The sequence below is a fragment of the Pan troglodytes genome, chromosome 9, assembly GCF_028858775.2.
Source record: "Pan troglodytes isolate AG18354 chromosome 9, NHGRI_mPanTro3-v2.0_pri, whole genome shotgun sequence".
NCBI lineage: Eukaryota > Metazoa > Chordata > Mammalia > Primates > Hominidae > Pan > Pan troglodytes.
Genome location: NC_072407.2, coordinates 51,818,408 through 51,835,014, shown reverse-complemented (window position 1 = coordinate 51,835,014; position 16,607 = coordinate 51,818,408). Strand labels below are relative to the sequence as shown.

At 41.3% G+C, this 16,607-nt stretch overlaps 1 protein-coding gene across 3 annotated transcripts in view; it reads left to right on the top strand.

The window, feature by feature from the left end:
* The window catches only part of NUP160 (nucleoporin 160), a 74,495-nt gene that overhangs the window by 39,213 nt on the left and 18,675 nt on the right, over positions 1-16,607 (top strand). For all 3 annotated transcript variants that reach the window (XR_010147212.1, XR_010147213.1, XM_001170076.7), the window contains exons 14-27: positions 20-119; positions 388-553; positions 1,006-1,133; positions 1,211-1,371; positions 4,901-5,034; positions 6,301-6,371; positions 7,149-7,308; positions 8,847-8,916; positions 9,929-10,027; positions 11,524-11,643; positions 14,991-15,086; positions 15,192-15,286; positions 15,380-15,476; positions 15,570-15,675. Coding sequence is in view for 1 of the 3 variants with exons in the window: in XM_001170076.7 (XP_001170076.3) it covers positions 20-119; positions 388-553; positions 1,006-1,133; positions 1,211-1,371; positions 4,901-5,034; positions 6,301-6,371; positions 7,149-7,308; positions 8,847-8,916; positions 9,929-10,027; positions 11,524-11,643; positions 14,991-15,086; positions 15,192-15,286; positions 15,380-15,476; positions 15,570-15,675 (1,603 nt within the window). In the remaining 2 variants the exon portion in view is untranslated. The remainder of the gene's footprint in view (positions 1-19; positions 120-387; positions 554-1,005; positions 1,134-1,210; positions 1,372-4,900; positions 5,035-6,300; positions 6,372-7,148; positions 7,309-8,846; positions 8,917-9,928; positions 10,028-11,523; positions 11,644-14,990; positions 15,087-15,191; positions 15,287-15,379; positions 15,477-15,569; positions 15,676-16,607) is intronic.

Sequence of the window (16,607 nt, the reverse complement as noted above, 5' to 3'; positions counted from 1 at the left end):
GGAAAATTTGTATTTCCAGGGGTACCTGTCTTTCCTTATTCCCTCGTCCTTAGTGGATCATTTGTATCTCCTGCCTTATGAGAACCTTTTGACAGAAGATGAGACAACCATATCTGATGGTAATAGTAATTGTTATGTCCATATTTAATCCCCTTCCTATATAAACCCTATGCTTCGTTTCACATGGATACAAAAAATATCGATTGCCACACCTGTCTTGGTCACTTTACCACACCACAAATATTTTAATGAACACTTAAGAGACCAAAGCATCTCTGAGACCTCAGATAGATTTCTTGTCATTTAATTATTAACATTTTAATGTAATATCAATCAATAGATTGTCATTGGCTTAAGACATAAATGTTAACTTTCTCTTATTTGTAGATGTGGATATCGCTCGGGATGTCATGTGTCTTATAAAATGCCTCCGGCTGATTGAAGAGTCAGTAACTGTGGATATGTCAGTTATAATGGAAATGAGTTGTTATAACCTACAGTCTCCGGAAAAGGCTGCAGAGCAGATTCTGGAAGATATGATCACTATTGATGTGTAAGGAGAATTAGGGAAAAGTGCATTTCCTAATGGAAATTCAGCATTTTTAGCGCCAAAGTTAGAATTTTAATGTATGTTCCAGAGCGTACAGAATAGTAGCTTAAAGTCAAACTGATGTGCCATGATTCTAAGTACATATTTCTACTTTTAACAGAAAATTTAACACGACTTCAAGTCTAGAAATAGACTTATAAAATATGCTTTAACAATTAACCGAGCTAAAAATTCTAAAAAGCAAAAGTGTTCTTCTCATGTTTGTTTTGTGTGTTGTTTATGAAAAACTGAGAGGAAATTTGCTATGTATAGGGACTGTATCTTATATGCCAGAGTGATTATCTTCATTCCTTTATCTGGTCCTCTTGTTTCATATTGTATTTAGCTTATAGGACATATAGAACTTGCCTTACGTATTCTCGGTAGTAATAAGAGTTTTGTAATTGTCCTTATAGAGAAAATGTGTTGGAGGATATTTGTAGTAAACTGCAAGAGATTAGGAACCCAATCCATGCAATTGGACTACTTATACGGGAAATGGATTATGAAACAGAAGTGGAAATGGAAAAGGGATTCAATCCAGGTAAATGACAGAACAACAAATGTGCCTCTTTGATTAAAACAATGATGCATTCAACTCCATTTTTCTTCTTTTTACAGCTCAGCCTTTGAATATTCGAATGAATCTTTCCCAGCTCTATGGTAGTAACACAGCAGGGTATATTGTGTGCAGAGGGGTGCATAAAATCGCCAGTACTCGTTTCCTGATCTGCAGAGATCTTTTGATCTTACAGCAGCTGTTAATGAGGCTTGGAGATGCTGTAAGTACTGCTTGAGGGAAAACTTGTAAAATCTAAAACCTGTTATAGGCCTACAAGCACTTAGGAGCAAAATGTCAGCCCTACTAGCACAGATACTTTTGTCTTGGTTCACTGCTTTATTCCCCCAAGCTTGGCCTTATGAGATGCTCTATAAATATTTTTGAATTAAGAATAAATAAGCATTGTAATCCTTGTGAGAGTATAGATTAAGAGCATATATGGAGGGGACGGTGGGGAGGGAGAACATCAGAAAGAATAGCTAATGGATCCTGGGCCTAATACTTAGGTGATGGGTTGATCTGTGCAGCAAACCATCATGGCACACGTTTACCTACGTAACAAACCTGCACATCCTGCACATGTACCCTGGAACTTAACAGTAGATTTAAAAAAACATATATGAGGCAGATTGCTTTACTCTTAACCTTTGTATGTGTAGTAGTGGAAAATTTTCCCAAGTTGGCTCTCCTAAAATGTAGTATTATTAGTAACTATGAATGTGGTAAGCGTACCCTTTAGTATGGAGGAAGAAAACTCTCTTTTTTTTCCTGTCTCTCTCTCTTTTTTTTTTTTTCTTGAGACAATCTTGCTCTGTTGCCCAGGCTGGAGTGCGGTGGCCTTATCTCAGCTCAAGCAATTCTCCTGCCTCAGCCTCCTGAGTAGCTGGGATTACAGGTGCGTGCCACCGTGTCCGGCTAATTTTTGTATTTTTAGTAGAGACAGGGTTTCACCATGTTGACCAGGCTGATCTTAAACTCCTGACATCAGGTGATCCACCTACCTCGGCCTCCCAAAGTGCTGGGATTACAGGCATGAGCCACCTCGCCCAACCTAAGAACTCTCTACAGTGCAAGGCTTACCCTAAACACAGTTTTGAGATGCAGGTTTATCTTTGTGGTCCTCCTAACTCTATTCTGTGCTTGCTTTTTCATTCTGTTCTTCTTAGACCACCAGACTCTTGTTGCTAATATATAGTCCTAATCACCCACCCTACTGAATGTCCCATGCTAAGAAATTATTTTTCTCCCCACAGTCAGACGTCCCATTTTTTTCTAAGTCAGTAATCTCATTTGAGCCTGTCAAAGAAGCAATCTAATTAAAGCAATTCATATTAATGTGTAAATAGCCAAAAGTCCTTTGGGGCTCCCATTTTAATTCTGACTTAAAATGTATAAATGTACTTATACATTTTAAGTCAGAATGTATTAACTCAGGCTGGGCACAGTGGCTCACACCTGTAATCCCAGCACTTTGCGAGGCTGAGGTGGGCAGATCACTTGAGGCCAGGAGTTCGAGACCAGCCTGGCCAACATGGCCAAACTCCATGTCTATTAAAACAAAAAAGTTAGCGGGGTCTGGTGGCACACTCCTGTAATCCCAGCCATTCAGGAGGCTAAGGCATGAGAATTACTTGAACCCAGGAGGCAGAGTTTGCAGTGAGGCAAGATTGCACCACTGCACTCCAGCGTGGGTGACAGAGCGAGATTCTGTCTCCAAAAAAAAAAAAGAAAAGAAATTATTAACCCAGATACATCGCTAATGGTAGAATTTCAAGCAAGAGTAAGAAAAAGGCCAGATGTGGTGGCTCATACCTATAGTCCCAGCACTTTGGGAGGCCAAGGTGGCCTGGTTGCTTGAGCCTAGAAGTTTGAGACCAGTCTGGGCAAACCCTCATCTCTACAAAAAAATACAAAAATTAGCCGGGCATGGTGCAGCAAGCCTGTAGTCCTTGCTACTTGGGAGGCTGAGATGGGAGAATTACCTGAGCCTGGGAGGTTGAGGCTGCAGTGAGCTGTGATTGCGCCATTGCACTTCTGCCTGCATGACAGAGTGAGACTCTATCTCAAAAAAAAGAAAAAAAAAATTGGGAAGATAATTTGTTTAAGATCACCAAGTTGAAAAATGAACCTTTCCTGAAAGTCTGTTAGGTTGGTTAGCCTTTACTAAGTTCTTTTTGATCTATGTAGATTCTTCCATTTTTTTCAGGTTTTTTGTTTTTTAAATTATAACTTTTGTCAATTTTTCTGAACACAGAAGTAATAAGATATTCATTGTAGAACCTTTACAAAATATATATCAGCAAAAATTTAAAAATTTATAATTTTCTACCCAGTGATTACTACTTAAATTTTGCTATATACGTTTTTTCCATGCACATTCTTTTTGGTTTGTTTGTAAAATTTAAATAAACTACATAGTATTTTTTGTAATCTGGTTGTTCTGTTCTTCCACTTTATAAATCTCAACGTTTTTCTTTTTGTTGCCAGTTTTTCCTTTATGTCCATAATTTTCTGCACATCTTTTTTTTTTTTTTTTTTTTTTTTGAGAGTCTTGCTCTGTAGCCCAGGCTGTAGTGCAGTGGTGCAATCTGCAACCTCCGCCTCCTGGGTTCAAGAAATTCTCATATCTCAGCCTCCCAGGTAGCTGGGATTACAGATGCGTACCACTACACCAGCTAATTTTTATATTTTTAATAGAGATGGGGTTTCGCCATATTGGCCAGACTGGTCTCGAACTCCTGGCCTCAAGTGATCTGCCTGCCTCAGCCTCACAAAGTGCTGGGATTACAGGTGTGAACCACCGTGCCTGGCCGCTTTCTGTACATCTTTAATTATATCTCTAGAATAAGTTCTAAAAACTAGAATTTGGTCTACAGGTAATGCACATTTTAAGGCTTTTGGTAGTACTGCCAAATTTGCTTATAATAATGGTCATACCTGTTTTTTTACCCAGCACCAGCAGTATATGAGAGAATTTAGATTTCCCTGTGTCTCTTCAATTCTTTTTTTTTTTTTTTTGAGACAAGTTCTCACTTCTGTTGTGCCCAGGCTGAAGTGCAGTGGCTCGATCTCGGCCCACTGCAGCCTTGATTTCCTGGGCTCAGTTCAGCCTCCTGAGTACCTGGGACTACAGGCACATACCACCACTCAGGCTAATTTTTTTTTTTTTTTTTTTTTTAAGACGGAGTCTTGCTCTGTCACCCAGGCTGGAGTGCAGTGGCGCGATCTCAGCTCACTGCAACGTCCGCCTCCTGGGTTCAAGCGACTCTCCTGCCTCAGCCTCCCAAGTAGTTGGGAATACAGGCGCCCACCCCCATGCCTGGCTAATTTTTGTAATTTTTACTAGAGACGGGGTTTCACTGTGTTGTCCAGTCTGGTCTCGAAATTTTGGGTCAAGTGATCTGCCTGCTTCAGCCTCCCAAAGTGCTGGGATTACAGGTGTGAGCCACTGTGCCTGGCCCTCTTCTTTAATTCTGAACCCACAGATTTAATGAAAGTTAAGCTTTTTATTGTTGGTTTCTTTTCATCATCAGCTTCCGTTACTTGGTGAGCTGTTTTTGATTATTTTTTGACTGTTAATGTTTGGGAAGATATTTTGCCACTTGCTACCGTAAAATGTAAAACGTGTTGCTGTTACAGTATTGTGACCTTTGTATTTGTTATTTTATTTTACCTCCACCTGAGCCGTAAGAGTTACCATTACTAATTGCTATAATTTCTTGTCTGGTCCACCTACCCATAATGTATAGGTGATTTGGGGAACTGGTCAGCTCTTTCAAGCTCAGCAAGACCTACTACATCGAACAGCTCCCCTACTCTTATCTTATTACCTCATTAAATGGGGAAGTGAGTGCTTGGCAACTGATGTTCCACTTGACACACTGTGAGTTTCATTATCCCAATTATTTAAAATGTAAATTGTGAGTTTAATTATTTTTCCCCTTGTCTTAAAGGGAAAAAGTTTTAGTGTTTTGTTTTTGTTTTTGTTTTTGTTTTGAGACAGAGTCTCACTCTCTCTCACCCAGGCCGGAGTGCAGTGGCATGATCTCGGCTCACTGCAACCTCCGCCTCCCAGGTTCAAGTGATTCTTCTGCCTCAGCCTCCCAAGTAACTGAGATTTCAGGCACCTGCCATCATGCCCAGCTAATTTTGTACTTTTGTAGAGATGGGGTTTCACCATGTTGGCCAGGCTGGTCTCAAACTCCTGACCTCAGGTGATTTGCCTGCCTTGGCCTCCCAAAGTGCTGGGATTACAGGCGTGGGCCACCACGCCAGCCGGGAAAAAGATTTTTAACAGGATGCCGTAAAATTATATGCCATTAAGATTCAGAGAGCTTTTTGGTGCCTTTATTTGTTACAGGTTGAAGGCAACTTGTAAGAATGAAAATAAGTCACATGTAATCATAGACTGTATGTATGTGTACAAATAAATTATGTATTAGATTATATATACTTATGTACTACACGTTTGTATGTACATATAAATTATGTTGAATATAAAATACGATGAAACCAGAAGGAAAGACCATACACAAAATGTTACGCTTGTTACTTTAGGTAGGCTGAGCTTCTTTATAGCCAAATTCAAGAATTACAAGATTGACTTTTTTTTTTTTTTCTTGGAGATGGAGTTTCGCTCTTGTTGCCCATGCTGGAGTGCAATGGTGCGATCTCGGCTCACTGCAACCTCCACCTCCCTGATTCAAACAATATTGCTGCCTCAGCTTCCAGAGTAGCTGAGTTCAGAGGCGCCTGCCATCACACCTGGCTAATTTTTGGTATTTTTAGTAGAGGTGGCATTTCACCATGTTGGCCAGGCTGGTCTTGAACTCCTGACCTCAGGTGATCCACCCGCCTCAGCCTCCCATAGTGCTGGGATTACAGGCATGAGCCACCACACCCCGCCGAGATTCACATTTTCAATAAGATAAACCATCCTGTTTGCTCTGGCTCCTCATTGAAGGGTCACGAAGTGATATTATGGGCAACAATCTATATTATAATGATTTCCAATTTTTTTTGTGCTTTCAGTGGAGCTTTTATGTGCAATTTATTAATTAAATTGACAGTGTTCTTCGTAGAAGAGCTTGTAGAAGTAATGTTTAGCATAGGAGAATTTACTAAGCTGTCTTTTCCCCTTTTCTCACAGGGAGTCTAATCTCCAACACTTATCAGTACTGGAATTAACAGACTCTGGTGCTTTAATGGCAAATAGGTTTGGTAAGGAGTGGACTATGTACACATTTCATTTTAAACTGGGGATTTATTGCATATTCATTAAAGTGGTCTTTTGCCACCTTTGCCATAGAAAGGTTGGCTAGGCTCTTTGCTTTCAGAAGGCATGAGTAAGCTGTGGCCTGAGATCTCCGTTTGTGGCATGGGGTCTGTGAAACTGTAGTACCAGATCAGGCATATGTTAAGGATATGGTATATATGTGTGTGTGTGTGTGTGTGTGTGTGTGTGTGTGTGTGTGTGTGTGTGTATATATATATATATATATATATATATATATATATATATAGCTGCTTTCCCATTCTGTTTTGATGCTCCAGTGATTAACAAAATCATTTAAAAATTTATTCGTTCATGGTAACTTTTGTAATCTTAGTCAACAGATATTTAAAAGTATCCCTCATGTTTGAAAACCATTATTCTGGAGAATTTATTTTGTATTGTTCTGGTATAAAAGTTGAAATCCTGGGGCTAATTGTATTTATCATGAAGAATTTCTAGGGAAGGCACTTAAGTCTTGTGAGATCAGTGAAAAGAAATGACTATAACTTTGATGTGAATGGTGTTTTTATTGCATTTTTATAGTGCCTCACAATTTACAGACTACTTTTATTTATATTGCCACTGGATATATACCCGTGATACATTTTCTGTTTTGAAGTGCTAAATTGTTTGTTACAAGCATAAAATGAATTGATAGACTATTTTAATTGAAAATTGATAATTACCACTACACAAAACTGTCATAACTTTTTCTTTTTAAGTATCTAGTCCTCAGACTATTGTGGAGTTATTCTTCCAAGAAGTTGCAAGAAAACACATTATATCTCACCTCTTCTGTCAGCCAAAGGCACCTCTGAGTCAAACTGGATTGAACTGGCCTGAAATGATTACTGCAATTACCAGTTATTTATTGCAGCTTTTGTATCCTTTTATTTAGAAGCCAGTGAAAAGCTCTCTTCTGGCCGGGCATGTTGGCTCACACCTGTAATCCCAGCACTTTGGGAGGTAGAGGCGGGTTTATCACTTACGGCCAGGAGTTCGAGACCAGCCTGGCCAACATGGTGAAACCCCACCTCTACTAAAAATACAAAAATTAGTCAGGCGTGGTGGCCTGCACCTGTAATCCCAGCTACTCGGAAGGCTGAGACTCGCTTGAACTTGGGAGGTGGAGGTTGCAGTGAGCCAAGCTCGCGCTACCACACTCCAGCCTGGGCGGCAGAGCAAGACTCCTCAAAAAAAAAAAAAAGCAGCTCTCTTCTATCTAAATAGTCTAAGGTTCTTATTCTGCCTATGTAATGAAATACCTAGGTCTGTTTTAAGACATTATTCGGCCAGGCGCAGTGGCTCATGCCTGTAATCCCAGTACTTTGGGAGGCAGAAGTGGGCAGATCACGAGGTCAGGAGATCGAGACCATCCTGGATAACACGGTGAAACCCTGTCTCTACTAAAAATACAAAAAAAAATTAGCCAGGCGTGGTGGCAGGCGCCTGTAGTCCCAGCTACTTGGGAAGCTGAGGCAGGAGAATGGCATGAACCCAGGAGGCGGAGCTTGCAGTGAGCCGAGATTGCGCCACTGCACTCCAGCCTGGGCAACAGAGTGAGACTCCATCTCAAAAAAAAAAAAAAAAAAAAGACATTATTCATTTGGCTGGGTGCTGCAATGGCTCATGCCTATAATCCCAGCACTTTGGGAGGCCAAGGCGGGCAGATCACTTGAGGCCAGCAGTTCAAGACCAGCCTGACCAACATGGTGAAACCTCGCCTCTACAAAAAAATACAAAAATTAGCTGGGCTTGGTGGCATGCGTCTGTAGTCCCAGCTACTCAGGAGGCTGAGGGAGGAGAATCACTTGAACCTTGGAGGCAGAGGTTGCAGTGAGCTGAGATCATGCCCCTGCACTCCAGCCCGGGCGACAGAGTGAGACTCTGTCTCAAAAAAAAAAACATTCATTCAACAAATATTTATTGAATGGCTCTATATGCCAGGTACCATGTTATGTGCTGGATGTCCACTGGCACCAATACTGTGTTCTGCGGTACACCAGCTGGAATTGAAAATGAACACCCAGGAATGAAATACAGGCTTTTAAAAATTTATTTATTTTTAAAGACAGGACTCTTATGTGTTGCCCAGGCTGGTCTTGATTTCCTGGGCTCAAGCAGTCCTCCCACCTTGCCCTTCCAAAGTACAGGGATTGCAGGAGTGAGCCACTGTGCCTGGTGAAATAGATGCTTTATTCCATAGTTATCTGAGTTCTAAGCACTATAACAAGTCTCCTGGTATAAAAGTAACTGTTTAACTGTATTCTAGTGATGATGAAAGAACATGTGGTTGGCCAACTTCTCTGCCTTGTTTTTGTAAATTAAGCTATTTTATGGACTTTTCTGAATTTGATGCCCAATGTATATGTTTAAGATTTGCCAACAAAAATTAAGAAATATCCTTAACCAATGACTAGATGGCCTAGCAATCCTGGTTGTCTCTTTCTAGAATGTTTGATGGGAAATTGCCAATACGTACAATTGCAGGTGAGTTCCTTTGAACATTTCATGTCTACACATTCTTGTAAAGCATGGGATTGCTGAATTTTTTTCGTTGTAAATGTTAACTGCATTTTAAAGAACCACAATAATTTAAACTCGATTATGTGAAGACATACCCCAAAGAGATTGTTCTCTATTTCTATACCATCGTGAACTTGCTTGATCTTGTCTGATCTACGAAGCTAAATAGGGTTGGACATGGTTAGTACTTGGCTGAGAGAATACCTGGTTCTAAAGGCTTTTAAAGAAAGTAATAAAATAAACTTTTAAAGAGAGAGATTTTTCTCTACTTCTCTCTGGACAGTATAATTCCTAACATGATTTTTTCTAGAGTATCTTTTTTTTTTTTTCCTGAAACGGAGTCTCACTCTGTTGCCCAGGCTGGAGTGCAGTGGCATGATCTTGGCTCACTGCAGCCTCCACCTCCTGGGTTCAAGCAATTCTCCTGTCTCAGCCTCCCGAGTAGCTGGGATTATAGGCACATGCCACCGCGCCCAGCTAATTTTTGTATTTTTAGTAGTGACTGGGTTTCACTATGTTGGCGAGGCTGGTCTCGAACTCCTGACCTCAGGTGATCCACCCGTCTCCCCAAAGTGCTGGGATTACAGGCATGAGCCACCGTGCCTGGCCTCTAGAGTGTCTTTTTAAGAAATTGTCTCTGCTAGGTTTTCTTCATAGTAATACAAATGTACTATTGTTTTCATATAAATCCTTTACTGGAATCTAGTCATTGAACCAATAAATACCAAAAATTGGAAAATTGCTGAGATGTAAAGTATGTGTATGTGTGTTACTGGACTCCTGTTTGTGTAAGGAAAGGGGGAATGGATGAAGAAGGAAGGCAACAGGGGTAGGTTTTAATATCAGAATTATGTCAGGAAATAAAACATTTGTTCAAACACTGTCTTTTCATCCTCTGTGACGAAGAACTTGGGAATGAGTATCTCCTTAAGTAACATTTATTTTCTAATCAGAAAGCACCTTTTATGCCTTTAAGGATTATATTCAACTGCTACATCCCTGGTGTCAAGTCAATGTTGGTTCCTGTCGATTTATGCTGGGAAGGTGTTACCTAGTTACAGGAGAAGGACAGAAGGTAAACTACATTTGAATGGCAAATAAACTTTATAAACTTTAACGCAAGGAAGTTGCTTAGCTTCCATTTGACTAGGTTTTAGGGGATGGGAGACATAGAATCCTCTAGATAAAGTTAAAGAAGACTGTACTAATGCCAGTCAAAGGCATTATATACATGTAAGGACTACTTTCTTGTATTCTGCAATTTAGATAGGACTCAGGAACATAAGAAAATATTAGAACTCTCCTGCCCCTGTGTGTTTTTAGAGATTCCTTTTATTATTATTATTATTATTTTGTAAAATCAGGGTCTCACTATGTTGCACAGGCTGGACTCAAGCGATCCTCCCACCTTGGCCTCCCCCAGTGCTGGGATTACAGGCATAAGCCACCGCGTTTGGCCAGGATACATTTTTATAAATCAAACTTATTTACTTATTTTGTTATTTCTTTTAGACAGGGTCTTGCTCTGTCACCCAGACTGGAGTGCAGTGGTGTAATCAACAGCTCACTGCTGCCTCAACCTCCTGGGCTCAAGTGATTCTCCTACCTCAGCCTCTCAAGTAGCTGAGGTACTTGGAGGCTACAGGCGTGAGCCACCATTCCTGGCTAATTTTTTAATTTTTTGTAGAGATGGGGTTTTCCCATGTTGCCCAGGCTGGTCACGAACTCCTGGGCTCAAGTGATCTGCCCACCTCAGCCTCCCAAAGTGTTGGGACTACAGGCATGAGCCACTGCACACAGCCTAAATTTACTTATTAATTACATTTTTTTATTGTTTTATGCTGCTTTTTTCTCATTATGTAGTTTAAAGTTTTAATTTTTTCCCTGATGTTCTATTACATAAATTTTCAAACAGACAGGAAAGTTTAAAGACTTTTTACAGTGAACAGTATATACCTATCACTCAAATTCTACAATTGTTAACATATTGCTACAGTTGCCTTATTATGTATGTATGTGTCAATCATCTTATTAAGGTTTACTTTCTTTTTTTTTTTTTGGAGACAGTCTTGCTCTGTCACCCAGGCTGGAAGGCTAGACTGCAGTGGCATGATCTTAGCTCACTGCAACCTCCGCCCACCAGGTTCAAGCGATTCTGCTGCCTCAGCCTCCTGAGTAGCTGGGATTATAGGTGCACGCCACCACGCCCGGCTAATTTTTGTGTTTTTAGTAGATATGGAGTTTCACCGTGTTGGTCAGGCTGGTCTCAAACTCCTCACCTCGTGATCCACCCGCCTCAGCCTCCCGAAGTGCTGGGATTACAGGCGTGAGCCACCCCACCCGGCCAATGTTTACTTTTTAATTGGTAGCACTTAAGTTAAGTGTGAGATACGTTTTTAAAAATATGAATGCATCACATAGAATTCATATGTGTCAGAAACTATACATAGAGTAGACCATGTTAAGTAATCTTGTTTCTTTTTTTGCTTTCCCTTACATGTGAACCCCTGATTCATAGCACCTAGAATTTGAATGATCTGTTACAAGTCATTTTATATTTTATTTCTCCAGGCTCTGGAATGTTTTTGTCAGGCAGCATCTGAAGTAGGCAAAGAGGAATTCTTGGATCGCTTGATTCGCTCAGAGGATGGGGAGATCGTGTCTACCCCCAGGCTGCAGTATTATGACAAGGTACATCATGTCTTGGTTTGGCCTTATACCACCCTGTGTAAAAACACATCTGAAATACATTGCTTTGCTATTTTTGGAGAAAAATACTATAAAAATTTAGTTGCTCCCTGAACTTCCAAATTTAAAAAAAATGAATTTGCCTAGAGAAATTAAAGAAACATGGCCGGGCACGGTGGCTCATGACTGTAATCCCAGCACTTTGGGAGGCCAAGGCAGGCAGATCACCTGAGGTCAGGAGTTTGAGACCAGCCTGGCCAACATGCCAAAACCCTGCCTCTACTAAAAATACAAAAATTAGCCTGGCGTGGTGGCGGGTGCCTGTAATGCCACCTACTTGGGAGGCTGAGGCAGGAGAATCACTTGAACTTTGAGGTGGAGGTTGTAGTGAGCCAAGATCGTGCCACTGCACTCTAGCCTGGGTGACAGAGCGAGACTCCGTCTCCAAAAAAAACAAAAAGAAATTAAAGAAACATATTTTAAGTTAAAATTTTTTCCCAGGATCTATAATTAGGGTTAAATGGTGAAATGTGATAAATACTTTTAACTGAAATGAAATTTTCGTCATGGTATTTTATTAGCCCAGTTGCCATTAGAATTTTATTATTTAATTTGCACTTTACTAGTCTTGCTGATATTTCTGGGAATTGACTAGTAATGCTGTATTTAGCCTTAGTTTATAATTTGGACTTGAGGGTCCTCTTGACCTGTTTCCTGCCCCTCTTTCCTCTGGTCACTCCATTGTAACAATGGTGACCTTCTTACTGTCTCATTCAAGTCAAGCGCATGCTCTATTCTCTTAGGGCCTTTCTGCCTGCTGTTCTGTCAGCCTGAAATGCCCTTCCTCACACCCTCATTCCATTCAGGTCTCTGCTTATCTGTCACCTCCTCAGATAGTGCCCTCTGCCTGGCCTGTGCAGAAAAGCTTTTTATTCATCCTGTTGTGCACACTTCCAGATTGTATAACATTTCACCATACTTGATTTTATATTTTAGACTAGAATTTATCTGGATTTCCCACCAGAAAGTAAATGCCACAGAAGCAGTCTTCACTGTTTTGTTAATTGCTTATTAGATAAATGAATTTACACTGAAGTAGATTTGTAGCTCTTAATAACCCTTGGCCGGACGCGATGGCTCACACCTGTAATCCCAGCACTTTGGGAGGCTGAGGTGGGCGGATCACGAGGTCAGGAGTTCGAGACCAGCCTGACCAACATGGTGAAACCCATCTCTACTAAAAGTACAAAAATTAGCCGGGCATGGTGGTGTGCGCCTGTAATCCCAGCTACTTAGGAGCCTGAGGCAGGAGAATCACTTGAACCCAGGAGGCGGCGGAGGTTGCAGTGAGCTGAGATCATGCCACTGCACTCCAGCCTGGATGACAAAACAAGACTCCACCTCAAAAAAAAAAAAAAAAAACACCCTCTACTTTCCTACTAATGACAATTCTTTTGAATTCCAGTACAGCCTGGGTGACAGAATGAGACCCTGTCTCAAAATTTAAAAAAAGTATTACATGCTTTATATAATCGTATATACTATATTTTTTTTTTTCCTTTTTTTTTGAGACGGAGTCTGTTGCCCAGTGCAGTAGTGCGATCTGGGCTCACTGCAACCTCCGTCTCCCAGGTTGAAGCGATTCTCCTGCCTCTGTGTCCCAGGTAGCTGGGATTACAGGTGTGCACCACCACACCCCACTAATTTTTGTATTTTTGGTAGGGACAGGGTTTCACCATGTTGGCCAGGCTGGTCTCGAACTCCTGGCCTCTAGTGATCCACCTGCTTCGGCCTCCCAAAGTGCTGGGATTATAGGCATGAGCCACAGTGCCTGGCCATGCTATACTTTTTATATGACTGGCAGCACAGTAGGTTTGTTTACACCAGCATCACCACAAACATGTGAGCAATACATGCGGTGGCTATGATGTCACTAGAAGATAAGAATTTTCCAGGTCCATTATAGTGGGTGTAGTGGCTCACGCCTGTAATCCCAACACTTTGAGAGGCTAAGGCAGGAGGATCACTGGAGCCTAGGAGTTTGAGATTAGCCCAGACAACATAGGAAGACCCCATCTCTACAAAAAATTAAAAAATTACCTGGGCATGGTGGTGCATGCCTGTGGTCCCAGCTGCTCAGGTGGCTGAGATGGGGTGATCACTTGAGCCCAGGAGGTCAAGGCTACACTGAGCTATGATCATGCCACCGCACTCCAGCCTGGGCAACAGAGCAGGACCCTGTCTCAAAAAATTAATAAAAATAATTTTAAAACTTTTTATTTTATCTTCATCCTTTATAAATGCGTATTTTGGATGTATCATACATATGTATTAGAGAATTGCACGTATATGAGATAGGGAAATGTGCATGGTTAGGGTAGCGGGCAGACGTTGACAGGGTGGACAATCAAAAATGTTTGTCAGGCCGGGCACAGTGGCTCACGCCTGTAACCTTAGCACTTTGGGAAGCTGAGGCAGGCAGATCACCTGAGGTCAGGGGATCAAAACCACTCTGACCACCATGGTGAAACCCCATCTCTACTAAAAACACAAAAATTAGCTGAACGTGGTGGGGCATGCCTGTAATCCCAGCTACACAGGAGGCTGAGGCAGGAGAATCACTTGAACCCAGGAGGTGGGGGTTGCAGTGAGCCGAGATCACACCATTGTGCTCCAGTCTGATTGACAGAGACCCTGTCTCAAAAAAAAAAAAGGATTATGTCAGTCATTTAGTAAATTATCTTTAGGGTTTTTATAAAACTATGGTGTTTATTTACTATTCTTTACATTCATCTGTGACTTGAACAGTTAGTAGTGAAATTGTATTTATTCTTTCATTCAACAAGGTTGCTTTTTTTTTTTTTTTTTTTTTAATAATAGAGATGGGGTCTCGCCATGTTGGTCAGAATGACAGGTGTGAGCCACCAGACCCAGCCTCAACAAGTATTTATGGAGAGACTACTGTATACTAGGCACTGAGGATAGAGACAGGGTCGTGCTATGCCACCCAGGCTGAAATGCAGTGGCAGGATTAAAGTTCACTGCAACCTTGAACTCCTGGGTTCAAGCAGTCTTTCCACCTCAGCCTCCCAAGTCGCTACAACTACAGGCACATGCCACCACACGCAGCTAATTTTTAAAAAAATTTTTTTGTAGAGATGGGGGTCTTGCCATATTGCCCAGGCTGGCCTTGAGCAATCCTGCTGCTTCAGCCTCCCAGAGTACTGGGATTGGAGGTGTGAGCCACCATGCCGGCCTACTTAACCTTTCTCAATAATTTTAAACCATAATTGAGTTTGAAGTACATTACAATATTAATTTTAATGGAAATTTCTTCTATTTCTCGTTAGGTTTTACGACTACTAGATGTCATTGGTTTGCCTGAACTGGTTATTCAGTTGGCTACATCAGCCATAACTGAAGCAGGTGATGACTGGAAAAGTCAGGTAAGAATTGGCTGCAATTTGGTTGTTTTCTTTAAGGTTTGTTGTGGGTGTGGTATGTTCATTTCTATTGCTCTTTTTGATATTTGATCTACATTTGATATTTAGGCTACTCTAAGGACATGTATTTTCAAACATCATTTGGATTTGGGTCACAATAGCCAAGCATATGAAGCCTTAACCCAAATTCCTGATTCCAGCAGGTAATTTCATGGCCTTTTTTAGAGAAGACAATTTACCAACTCTGTTTAACCTACTAAGATAGTTTGCCCTCATATTCCTTTCTTTCCTTCTAGGCAATTAGATTGTTTACGGCAGTTGGTGGTAGTTCTTTGTGAACGCTCACAGCTACAGGATCTTGTAGAGTTTCCCTATGTGAATCTGCATAATGAGGTAATTTTACTTATCCAGTGATGGCTTTCAACAAGTATGGTGGTTGCCATGATTGCTACTGACTTAGTTATCTGATTGCTTCCCCCTCCCTAGGTTGTGGGAATAATTGAGTCACGTGCTAGAGCTGTGGACCTTATGACTCACAATTACTATGAACTTCTGTATGCCTTTCACATCTATCGCCACAATTACCGCAAGGGTGAGCAATGTAACCAGACAGTATCTTGCAGACAGCCTTATTAGTTTAATCATGTTTTACCAAAATATTGTGTGTTGGACTTAGGTAATTTTTAATATGTGTTTAAGTACAAGATTAGCTTAAACCTTGTGAAGATTACCTTGAAGATAGGCCCTTGCTTCCATTCTAGAACTTTCTCAAGGCGTTGCCACTAAAATGGCATTCTGTGTGCATCTTCTGTACAATTATAAAGGAAATTAGCACTGGGCGCAGTGGCTTACACCTGTAATCCTAGCACTTTGGGAGGCCAAGGCAGGTGGATCACCTGAGGTCAGGAGTTCGAGACCAGCCTGGCCAACATGGCGAAACCCCTTCTCTACTAAAAATACAAAAATTAGCCATATGTGGTGGTGGGCACCTGTAATCCCAGCTACTCAGGAGGCTGAGGCAGGAGAATTGCTTGAACAGGGTGGGGCGGGGGGCGGAGGTTACAGTGAGCCAAGATCATGCCACTTCACTCCATCCTGGGCGAAAAGCAAAACTCCGTCTCATAAATAAATAAAGGAAATTAGCTTTTTCACTAGAGACAGCATGAATTTTTGAGACTGGGTTTGAGTTCCTGTGCTATTTCACCATTAGCCTTCTCCCTTTCCACATTTCAGTTCTTAGAGCAAAATTCTGACTGCTTAAATGTGCTTAGGTTATGAGTATAATAGATGATATTCCGCATTAGCTGTGGTTAGATTGTCCCACATCCCCTCAATTAAATGCAAAGTCCTTAAAGAGGGGACTAAAATTTACATTTAGGGTTGGGCGCGGTGGCCCACGCCTGTAATCCCAGTACTTGAGGAGGCTGAGGCAGGTGGATCGCTTAATGTCAGGAGTTCAAGACCAGCCTGGCCGACATGGTGAAATCCCCTCTCTACTGAAAATACAAAAAATAGCCGGGCATG